This window comes from Diadema antillarum, unplaced genomic scaffold, assembly GCF_040938485.1.
Source record: "Diadema antillarum isolate AM-2024a unplaced genomic scaffold, OU_Dant_1.0 seq00000501_RagTag, whole genome shotgun sequence".
Taxonomy (NCBI): Eukaryota; Metazoa; Echinodermata; class Echinoidea; order Diadematoida; family Diadematidae; genus Diadema; species Diadema antillarum.
In genome coordinates, this window is record NW_027271458.1 from 70,613 (window position 1) to 82,498 (window position 11,886).

Genomic DNA, 11,886 nt, shown 5'->3' on the forward strand with positions numbered 1-11,886 from the left:
CTTTATTGGCTATCTTTATTACACATGCGCAGATTCATAACTGGCAAGATGGTCTCACAGTTTTAAAATACCTGTGGCTGCACTCGTGTAGACGTATTTCTGTATAAAATCAACCAACCTAAGAAACTGATGTATACGTTGCGTAAGCAGTGTAGCACAGATTAGTGTTATGCCAACAGCAAATAAAGGAACTGATCACAAGTCTCGTTTAAGTGAGTATGACAATTTCTTTTCTCCCACCCATTATGTGTGTATTCGTACATGTAATTTTACGGAACAAATGTCGAATATAAAGGAAAAATAACAAATTGATCTGGGATTACTTTCAGTTATTACTCCAATTTCATGTGTGCTTTCAACGCTTACCGTCAGGAATTTCTGTGCAAATACCAACAAGTTTTCCATGACCAAATCGTCTGGAGTGGCATGACAGGAACGAAACCAACCGTTTTTCATAGGGCGTTGCAAAAAGTTAAAAACACTAATATCTATCAGCATCATTTTGTTAAAAAAGTCACCTATGAAAACAAATCTTAACTTATCTGAATTTTGATATGCCCCCCCCCAAAAAAACACCCTTCTTTCTGTAAAGAATCACCGTTGTTCAATAAAGTTCTTGTTTTAAATAATGCCATCAAGGGAAAATCTTGAGAGATTTAGTTGCCTTTGTAATGACGGAGAATCTTCCTGCTTGATATGTTGTGAGATATATTCGTAAATGGATAAGTATTTATTTTACAACTTATTTCCCCAGTGATAGTATTATCAAAATTATAAAATTTGTCTGTTTTTCCAGGACATAAACAGAGTATGGCAATGCCCGCTTCTATTACATTTACAAGCATTCGACTAGTAATGCTGTTTTCTTACTTGGGAAGAGGCGGAAGCAGTCCTTCTTCATTCCCCGCCTCGCCTGCGACCGATAAAGGAACAGAAAGCATGCTGTTGAAAACCATCCAAACCGAGCTATATGATGTTACAGCGTTTGGAACAGAAGCTACAACAAAGAACCCTGGAGAAAACTTTGGGAAGAGAGATCTCTGGACCGCGACCTCTGGAGCACATTTGTCATCTTTAAGATTTCAGGATTCTGCGGCGAATTCCAGTGATGAATTTCGGTCTAACATCATTCGTAAAGTCAAGATGTCGTCTGGGTGGGATTGGCAGGCAGTAGTATGGTCCTGGTGGTTGATCATTCAGATGTTCACCGCCATGCTGGGTATTGTGGGCAATTCCCTGGTGATCATCGTCCTTTTCACCCGAAGACAGCTCAGTCGTTCCACAGATACCCTGATTGGTGCACTAGCTGCAGCGGACCTTCTAGCATCCGTCTTCATGTTACCACATCCAGTGCCACTTACGGTTCCTTCGTCAGTTCTTGGACAGTTGTATTGTAAAGTTGTGTACACCTCAATGTTCCGATGGGTATCGTTCGATGCGTCCATATTTACCCTAACAGCCATCGCTGTGGAAAGGTACATTGCGGTGGCCTATCCTTTCCATTTCAAGCATTTGGTAACTCGGAGGAGGGTCGTCGTCGTAATCGTAGCGAGTTGGATCCTTGGATTTGTAGTCACGTCTTTTTTATTCAAAGTCGTAAGAATTGATGGCTCTACGAAATACTGCGCTACGGTGTTCCCTTCTGCAGAAGTCCAAATGCTCATCGGAACTATTTTGTTCTTAATGCTCTTCGTTATACCCACCTTGTTGTCACTTACCATGCAGGCAATGACGGCCCACGCCCTGCACCGCCAATCCCGGGTGTTCCGTAAAGAGGGCAATCAGGAGGGTGGATCGAACCCGTCGGCTAGGCATTTAGCAGCCAGAAAACGCGTCTTACAGATGCTCTTCATCGTGGTGCTCGTCTTCATTGTGTGCTGGGCACCATCACAGTGTGCCTACTTCGTCTTTAACCTAGGATTGCTCCCAGTTTCATACTTGTATAGCCCATTAAACAACAGTCTAGTTGTTCTCTCCTTTGGAAACTCCTGTGCAAACCCTATTATCTACACCGTTCGTTACCCAGAATTCCGCGCGGCGATAAGAGAGCTGTTTTCTGCAAAGAAAGGGAAAACTACGGCACCCTTGTTCAGTGAGCGGACAGAGGGGAAACCGGTAAAGTCTGTTGAATTTGGATGCAATGATGCCTAGTCGTCATTGGGGTGCAATATAATTTATGTATAGAAATAAAGTTGTAGTATTATGTAGAATAAACATTTAATCCCCCCCCGAAAAAAAGAAGATCATCAATACAATTAAAACCGCGATGTACTTCAAACAGTCACATTTCTGTCAGCTCGCAGGCCTATATCGAATTTCATTTACTCCCATCACAAAGGAAAATTTAGTCAATATAGAATACCATGTTAATTGTTATGAAAACAACATGGCAGTAATTTGAACTAATAACAGCAAACAAAAACTAATACAGCAATAATTCTTTTTTTCAACGTATAAAAGGGTGATTGTCCCCTCCTTGTGAAATCAAAGTTATCCCATCTTCATCACATGCCTATTACTCGATCCTGGCCAAAATTGGACTAAAAGTCATTACAAAAATTGTCATTTTTTTTTCTCTCGTAAACCGCAGGCCTGGTACAATGCATGATCGCACGTACGCAATAAGGCAATTCTAGAAATGTCAACTTTTAGTCGCCAGCGCACTTGAATTCAGTTTTAATGTTAAAATCTTACTTGGTTTTCATTCATAACGAAACTGTGCATTAAAAAAAGAAATCCGATTTTACATGTGGACTTCTTAAGATGCGAAATTGACCAACGCAGTCAATTTCCAGCTTTGTTATGATTTTCAAAAGAGCAAGTCTCCCTTATTTTATAAGAAATTTTACGGGAAATTGTCATTATGTTATGATTATACAACAAATTTGTTCCTTTCTGTGTATTTGCGAGATTTTGTCATAGAAATTCTATTTCATTTCTTAAAAGCTCTTTACATTTTTTCCGACTCTAATAACTTTTGAAAGATGATGCGTTTTCATTAGAAACTGATCTATAGTATGTAATGAATAGAGTGTCCTTAAAAAAAATGTGCAAAATGTCAACTTAATTTGATCGTTCCATCGCAGTAGTTTCTTACGTGGAGTTTTTATTAAATGCAGACCTGCCTTGTCAATTTATCAGTGCACCGAATGGCGATGTCAAACGTTTTGATAGACACAAGAGACAAGAGACTTTATAATGTGGTAAACTTCTTTACTGGAGAAACGTTAGGTTCTACAACTCAGAAGTCGCCTTCTTCTTAGTACAAATCTTTCGTTACACTATTTTGTCGGAATGATAACGAATAGATACTGCACAGTTCTATTACTATGTAATTACTTAGTCACGTACACAGTGCTTGAGATGCAGATCTCTGCATCTATTGAGAGGTTTTCCATGCAGATTTTTAGCGGATATTAATTAGCACATTAAGAAAATTAATCACGGCTTGCCTTCGTCCACGAGCTTTGGAACTTACCCCGATGGACTGCCATTTCGTTGACTGAAGAAAAGGGTAAAGCTCCTGACTTTTAACATGCTATGTCGTGACAAAGTGGTTGATGAAGGTAAAGAAAAAGTATCTGCAATACTACAGCCATTTTTTTTTACACGTTAAAGCAAACGGGGATATTCCCCAGAGAAAAAGGCTCCTAGAGTCTTTGCGTTTATTACTCAAGTCTCTGATGATGAAAATTGTGATATTGCACATACAAGGGAATACTGTGTTTATACGTCAGTCTTAAGGACGATGAACTTAAATGTATTGTTTGATTGCGTGTTTGTGTGTGCATGCAAAAAAAAAGAAATATCATATGATGAAGTGTGTGAGTCCGTGTGTGTGTGGTAGTGCCTACAGGTAGTATAACATGTTCAATGCCTATACTACGAGAATTTTAAAGATACTGCAATCGATGTTTACAATGGTATTTAACGGTTACTTCTGTGAAAGCAGTTATAACATAAAAATTAGAATACAATAGCAGCGTCGGTATATATGGATTGTATGCACGTAATACAGAGAGTGAATAAAGGAGCTTTGTTTCAAATCATCAAATCACGTTTAGCAATGGCTTATATTGAATTGGTTTATTTGTTTAGATTTAACTTTATCGCTCACTTTCACCCTCACCTTCCAAGTCTAAAAGATAAGGAAAACGTTCTTGAGCATACCGAGAATCTTGCCGTTCTTGACAAACGGAAAGACAATGACGACATCGGCACGCCCTCCTCAGACCATTACCACGTGATTACCTACCACGAAAGCTGATAGAAAGCTGTCGGTGCCAAGAGTGTATCCATAGGTCTCTAGAAGTCGAATCTTCATTCCACAAATATCATTTCATATGAAAAATACACATTCCATGGACCTCTGATTGACATATGTCAATGTTAATGTTATTCCTCCTGCTCTCTGAAAGAGGTAAGTCTACAGTGCTTATTCATTATGCAAGAAAAGTCAAAAAAGTTCATTTTTTTAATATTTCCCTTATATGGTATTACATATGTGACATCACGATCCATAGTGTGTATAGTCTTCTAATGCAACGGTCTCATCACAAAAACCTTTAAAAATTCACAGCTTTTGAACGAATTGTCCTATTTTCTTCAAACGCTCATTGATGAATTCTCCTAATATTGTTCCATTTGTTCACTGAACATGTATTTTTGGGATTCATTCTCCTTTGAATACATTGTAACGTGAAGTTGTTCTTCAGATACTGACTATCTGTAGCCTCGAAGACAATTTCTTCCGTTGTTAGTAATTACATCCTCCCACAAAAAAGCACAATGCTTTCAGTTGTATTTCAGTTTGGTATTACTGAAATGAATGTACTTGGTTTTCTAAAGATCTGCAGACAATTCATTAGCTTTTTTTCTTTTTTTTTTAGATATACACGAAGACCTGGTAAAATTGTTAAGCATCTTTAAGTTTTCTCTATCTTTATATTTTTGATAGAGCAACTCTTCTGCATTATCTAGAATAAAAAATAAATAAAAAAGAAAAAAAAACTATTAAAAACGAATGGAAAATTGTGGGTTTGTTAACGTTTCTAAAGAACACGTTTTTTTTTTTCTAAAGTTAATATAGTAAAATATGTCTTAGAGGTCCCGTATTATTGTCTTATAGCCCTTTACACACAATTCACTTTCAACACTGTTCAAGGCTAATAACGTTTGAATAGATAACAACTGCTTAAAAAGTTGGTATATGAAAGTCATAAATGTGGCCCGTCATCGCAAGACGACAAGAAGTCACATGACATGGATTCTTAGGTAAGAGCAGATATGCTATAATTAGACTTTCAGCTTAAGATCTATCGAGATAATGCAAGAAAAACACACTGTTAGAAAGTGTTTACTGAGAATGGAGACTCAAATACGGATTTTAGATAAGGGCGTAATCTCTCCAACATGTGCTACAGCAGTGGATAGGACCAAAAAACAGGATGTTTATCTCCAAGGCAACCTCAATGAAAGGAATATCAGATTGAACTGAAATTGAACATTATTACGAAATACATTCTATATGCATGAAACACATTATATTAGTTCAACTTAGTTCATTTTTTATTTCCATTTCCATTGAATAAACAAAGAAAATTAATATACAATACATTAACAGAACATATTTGCGACAATTTCAAAGAAAACGTACATGTGATCACGAGCAACAACAGGAATTCCTTTTCTAAGGTATATACAAATACATAATACAAAGATCCCACTAAAATATTCATACCATGCAGATTTGCATATTTTTGTAAACATAAATACACAAGATACAATGGTATACAGGTATACGGCAAATACATTGTAGTGTTGGATACATTGCTCCATACTTATTATAAAACCAGGCCTATGCATATGAATTTAATTCAGAAGAAACAGGTGCAATTTTTGATGTCGTGGATGGTAGTTTCTTTTGTTATTGACTGCTCTGTGTTATTTACATATGAATTAATGACACGTGTGTTGTTATATTATCTTCTCTGTTTCATTTTGAAATGTGTGCTCTATTTATTTGTAGTTATTTGTGCCAATTGATTCATGAAGAGTTTCCACTTATGGACAATAAATGAATGAAATGAAATGAAATGAAATGAAACGAAGTTCTATTCATGACTAATAACTACTTTCATAATAGTAGCATCATCGCACTAATAGTTTCGACAAGAACGTGCTCGTTTTGTCTCATTTCTCCATTTGATAAGACGGATGGATAGCCCATATTCAGAAGTATTCCGCACTAGCTGGTCTCCCATTACATAGGGTCCAGCTGGACGTGAGGCAGGAACACTTCCACGGGTCATGCATCCTGCTCTACACGATAAATGACTGAGTGAGCGTTACGCGTAGAAGTTGTGACTTTCTCATGCACGGGAACTCTATTTTATGTCCTATCCGAAGGAAAAAGTGTTTGTTTCTTATACTAGAGGGGACAAGATAATTTACATTGCCCAATATGGGCGGTGGAATTGAACCCGGGTCCTCTACCAACTGAGCCAAATCACCGCCCTCCTATAGACCCACAACACAGCACTTGAATAGACGGTAAACTTCAAAGCCATTTTCTTCACCTTTTCAGGGTGAGTTTCTTCTTTCTCTCCAGTATAAAGGTAGAGTAAGAAAGTCCATTTGTAAAGTTATACATAATTCTAAGGCGTCGATCAATCCGTAACGAAAAATCCATGTCTGGATTTTGGATTTTGGTCATTTTGTGATGCAGGGTCACATGTACATGTGCATGTATTATTCGCATTATAAATATGTGTGTGTGTGTGTGTGTGTGTGTGTGTGTGTATGTGTGTGCGCGTGCGCGTGTAATTTGTGTTCGTTTTTGATCATGGAAGTGCAGTTTAATTACATTATAGTGAATTAACACCCTTGATAGGAATTTAAAAAAACACACGACAAAACACAACAATAAAGCCGATGAAAATAAGTCTTCAATAGTTTAAGATTTACAACGGCAGAATGTCTCCTTGTCGATAGGCAATTGGTTTTCTCTTCACAACAGATGATTGAAAATTCCCAGCCATTGCTAATACAAAAAGTAATAACTATAAGTTTTAATTGCATCCTGTAATCTCGTAGAAAAAGGAAAAAATAAATCAATTAAGAAACTAAATCAGAAAAGAAAGTGAAGTAAAATTACGTTATTTCGAATTGAAACAAAAGAAAACAAAATCGACAAAACAAAACAAAATACCTAAGCCGATATTCTTTAATACATCAGGTTAATATGCAATGGATGTTCTCTTCAGAAAAGATGACTGCAAATTCCCAACCTTGTTCCAAGAAACATGAATGATTATGAGCCAAAATCGCTCCTGTGATCTCGTAGAAGAAAGCAAAACTAAATCGACAAAAAAAAAAAGCTTCTGTCGTACAGGGAAGGGTGACTCACCGCCCAATACGTCGTCTTTCCCTCGATTTAAAGATTTCATTATTGTGGTTTCATCTACAATCGATAACTTGTCTTCCTATTTTCACTCTATTAGGATGTGGTTTTGCTCTCTCCCTTCAAGCGCCAATTAATGGTTTCAATATTTTTTAGAAATCACAATCAAAGGGATTTGATGTTACTCATATACCTACTTTCCTCCTCTTGCACTGAAATCTTGTCCCTCAAAACCATTCTTCTCTACTGTTATGAAAAAAAAATCTTTGTGCCACAAAGAATAAGCATGCGCTATTGAGCCTCATGGAATAAAAATCAAGTACCTGAGAAAAGTGAAGACAGAGAGACCTTCAAAGCGATGATGGATACTTTAGACTCTTATTATCGGACCAAAATTCAATTACAGATAGATAAACAGATAGATAGATAGATAGATAAATAGATAGACACATAGGATAGATGGAGAAACGACGGTAAAACATTGACTTTGTGACTAAGCATCAACTTTTTGATAGACAAATGGATAATATATCTACATAGAAAGAAATATTTTTTTTTTTGTACCTTATCTCCAGTCAAAAATAAAAGAAAGGAATTGCGCATAATTATGAATGAAGGAAAATGTTATCCCATTAATTATCGTGTGTATGGGCAAGCAGAAAAATAAAATCCCTCACATCACACAATTAAGAAACACGGACCGGTTACTAGATCAACAATTGGCTGTCTAGTGCTTTTCCATCATTCTTTTCCACACTCATGCATGCACACCACCTCGAACTATCAAGTCACCATCATCATCAAAAAAGGGGAAAAAGGAGGGGGGGGGGGGGATCAACATTCTTACTCCGCTATCATCAAAAACGTCTGAAAGACACTAAAATACTTCTGACCAAATCATATTTATTCATTTACCTACTGAACTATTCTGTATGTGAAATTGCACAAAATATTTACTCGTATTATGAACTTTCAGTGATATTTGTTTTGTTGTTATTTTGCATAGCCAGGGGATATTACCTTTTGCTCAACAACAGCATGTATTTGATAATGTAATGAAATTATAATCAACGCTTAACGAAAGTTCTTCAATTTTCTCTACTTTTTATAGGTTACTGCTTATGTTGGAAGACATGTCAATACATATCTAGCCATATGAGTACATGTATAAACTTCTCTATTCAAACCTGAAAGAGACAGATATATGGATGAAGTGTCTTTATGAATATAACCCACAAAATTATAATAATACAGAGCATTGATAAACGTGACACTATTGATGAAAAGTACTGGATTGCGTTTCAGCTTTCATTCCTTCTCTCTCTCTCTCTTATACCACAACTTTGCAATAAATCACATCATTGGCTACTTTTTGACGCATGCGCAGGTTGACCATGAGCCATTTGACATTTCCCATTGATAATCTGGGAGTTAGGCAGCTTTAGCTTCACTGTTGCAGGAATATTTCTGCGAAATCAAGTGCGGAAAGGACCTTTTTTTTCACTCGCACGATAGATCGCTTTTCAACAGCAGTGAAGAAGTTGAACACAAGTGAAGTTCACAAATGTTTTTAAGTGAGTATCATTTTTCTTCTTTTCTGCAAAGTGTACGTATACATGTATATATAACTTAGCCATGCCTCCAGTGTAACGATGATTTAAGAATGATCTTAGATATTGGTACGTATTACCTGCCTCTTGGTATAAAAAAACAACAACAACGACAACCCAAAATATTGCTATTGGAATTTTGTCGAATGGACACCTTCCGTGAAGTCGATATTTAGAAATCTTCCGCTGTCTGACTTTTTATATGGCGAAATCGTCACCTTTTCGTGCCTGTGTAGTCAACATGCACGTATATCAATTCAAATCATTTCATCGTCTTTTCAAATGAATTTTTGATAGTTTGAGCCTCAACAAGTTGGACGCTTTATTATAAGATCATTCTGTCCGAGAAATATTTCACATTCCCTTGTCAGAAGGAGAGCCCTCCCGGTTTAGGTAAATTTCATCACGAGAACAAATCAGTAAAGATGTTTCTTTAAAAGTTTTACCCCAAGAATATCATGTATTTGAAAATTTTAATGTTTGTTTCTTTTTTCAGGATAGACAGAAACTATGGCATTGTCTACCTTTGCGACATTTAGAAGCATTCGACTGATAATGCTGCTTTTATGCTTGGAAAGAGGGGAAGGCAGTCCGATTAATTTCAACACCTCACCTGCAACCGATAGCAAAGCGGATGGCATGTTGTTGAAAACAATCCACATCGAACCACATGGTGTGACTGTGTTTGACAAAGAAGCAACAACGCAGACACCTGAAGACGACCTCGGGAGCAGCCGTGGCGGCTGGACCACGCCCTCCGAAGTAAAATCAGTTGCATCTCTAAAAACAGTATTTCTGGACTCTGTGTCGCCTCCCGCTGACGGCTTTGGATCTGATTACTTTACTGTCCGCACGTTTTCCAGTTGGTCCTGGCAACACACTGTGTGGTCATGGTGGTTGATACTTCAGATGATTATCGCCATGCTGGGTATTGTGGGCAATTCCCTGGTGATCATCGTCCTTTTCACCCGAAGAGAGCTCAGTCGGTCCACAGATATTTTGATTTGTGCACTAGCTGCGGCGGATCTTCTTGCATCCGTTTTCATGATACCACATCCGGTGCCACTTACGGTTCCTTCGTCATTTCTTGGGCAATTGTACTGTAAAGTTGTGTACACCACTATGCTCCGGTGGGTGTCATTCAATGCGTCCATATTCACCCTAACAGCTATAGCTGTAGAAAGGTACATCGCGGTGGCTTATCCTTTCCATTTCAAGTATTTGGTAACTCGGAAGAGGGTCGTCTTCGTAATCGTAGCGAATTGGATCGTCGGGTTCCTGATCACTTCTTTGGAATTTGAAGTCGCAAAAGTTGATAACCTCACAAGTCATTGCACTTCGGTATTCTCTTCAAAATCTGTCCAAATGCTCACTGGAATAATTTTATTTCCAGTGGTGTTTGTCATACCGGCATTGTTATCACTCACCATGCAGGCAATGACTGCCCACGCCCTGCACCGCCAGTCTATGTTGTTCCGTATGAAAGAAGGCAATCAAGAGTTTGCATCGAACCCATCAGCTAGACATTTAACAGCCAGGAAACGCGTCTTACAGATGCTGTTCATCGTGGTTCTCGTCTTCATCGTGTGTTGGGCTCCATCGCAGTGTTCATACTTCTTTTACAACCTAGGATTGCTCCCCGACTCGTACTTGTATAGCCCATTAGACAACGGGTTAGTCGTCCTTTCCTTCTTAAACTCCTGCGCAAACCCGATTATCTACACTGTTCGTTATCCAGAATTCCGCTCTGCGATAAGAGAGTTGTTTTCTGCAAAGAAAGGGAAAAATAGGGCACCATTATTCAGTGAGCGGACAGAGGGGAAACCGGTAAAGTCAGTTGAAAGTGGATGCAACGATGCCTAACCATCATTGGAGCTAATATAATTTTGTATCGAAATAAAAATTTTAATATCATTTCAAATTAAACACTTGAATTCCTCCCTCCCCCCCCCAAAAAAAAAAAATTCATCGTACAAATTAGATTAAATTCATACAGTCACGTTTCTGTCGGTTCGTATGCCTATATCGAATTTCATTCACTCTCTTCACTGAGGGAAGTTTAATCAATTTAGAATACCATAATTGCAATGTTAATTGTTATGAAAACAACATAGCGGTAATTTGAACTAAAAACATCAAACAAACAAAAATAACCCAGCAACAATTTCTTCAGCGTATGTACCATCAGGCTTTATGATATATTTTTTTTGTTCATTATACTCAACGCACTGGGATTAGTTGGAAGACGTCTAATTGCAATCCCCTTTTCGAGATCTGTCTCTTTCATGGCATTCTTAGGAATTTTCAATTTTACAAATTTTACAATCGACTGTGAAACAAGATTTTAATTTTTCTTTACGTAGTTTACGCATGTACCCTTGCAAAGTATATAACTAGATTACTACGTACATTTTTAATGTGATTTTACGTTCTACCCAGTCATGGTAATTTTGAATCTGTCAAAATCTACTATGATGCCATGTGATGCCATGTAGACCACAGCACTAGTGTCGTGGCTTAATCATTTTACTGCACTGTGATAGACGTGTGCACTTGAATCCAGTCAAAAGCTGTCTCCGCCTTGGGTAGTCATTGTTATTTCTTCTGCACCGCCGACCTATTTACTGTACGAAACCGGCCTAAATGTAATCGCAAACATGTTTGTTTGTTTGTATTTTTTTTAACCAGTCCTGATAAAGATGCGTGATCACAAAAACGCGACTGGATTTAGAAATGTCAAGTTTGCGTCGCCAACGCACAGTAATTTACAATGTGTTTCATTGTTTCATTCAGTTATCCTGTTACAGTCTCACATGATTTTCATGAATTATGAAATTGTGCATAAAAAAACTAACAAAACGTCCCGATTTTCCA

General features: G+C 37.6%; 1 protein-coding gene across 1 annotated transcript; it reads left to right on the plus strand.

Annotated features, from left to right (window-relative positions):
- The first annotated feature begins 855 nt into the window (after positions 1–855).
- LOC139733860 (allatostatin-A receptor-like) lies at positions 856–2,151 on the plus strand. Its single transcript, XM_071644661.1, has one exon. The coding sequence runs from the start codon at positions 856–858 to the stop codon at positions 2,149–2,151; it is 1,296 nt and encodes a 431-aa protein (XP_071500762.1).
- The last annotated feature ends 9,735 nt before the right edge of the window (positions 2,152–11,886 follow it).

Bases quoted from the DNA above. Each gene is read 5' to 3' on its own strand.
- LOC139733860 (XM_071644661.1), top strand. From the start codon at position 856: ATGCTGTTTTCTTACTTGGGAAGAGGCGGAAGCAGTCCTTCTTCATTC.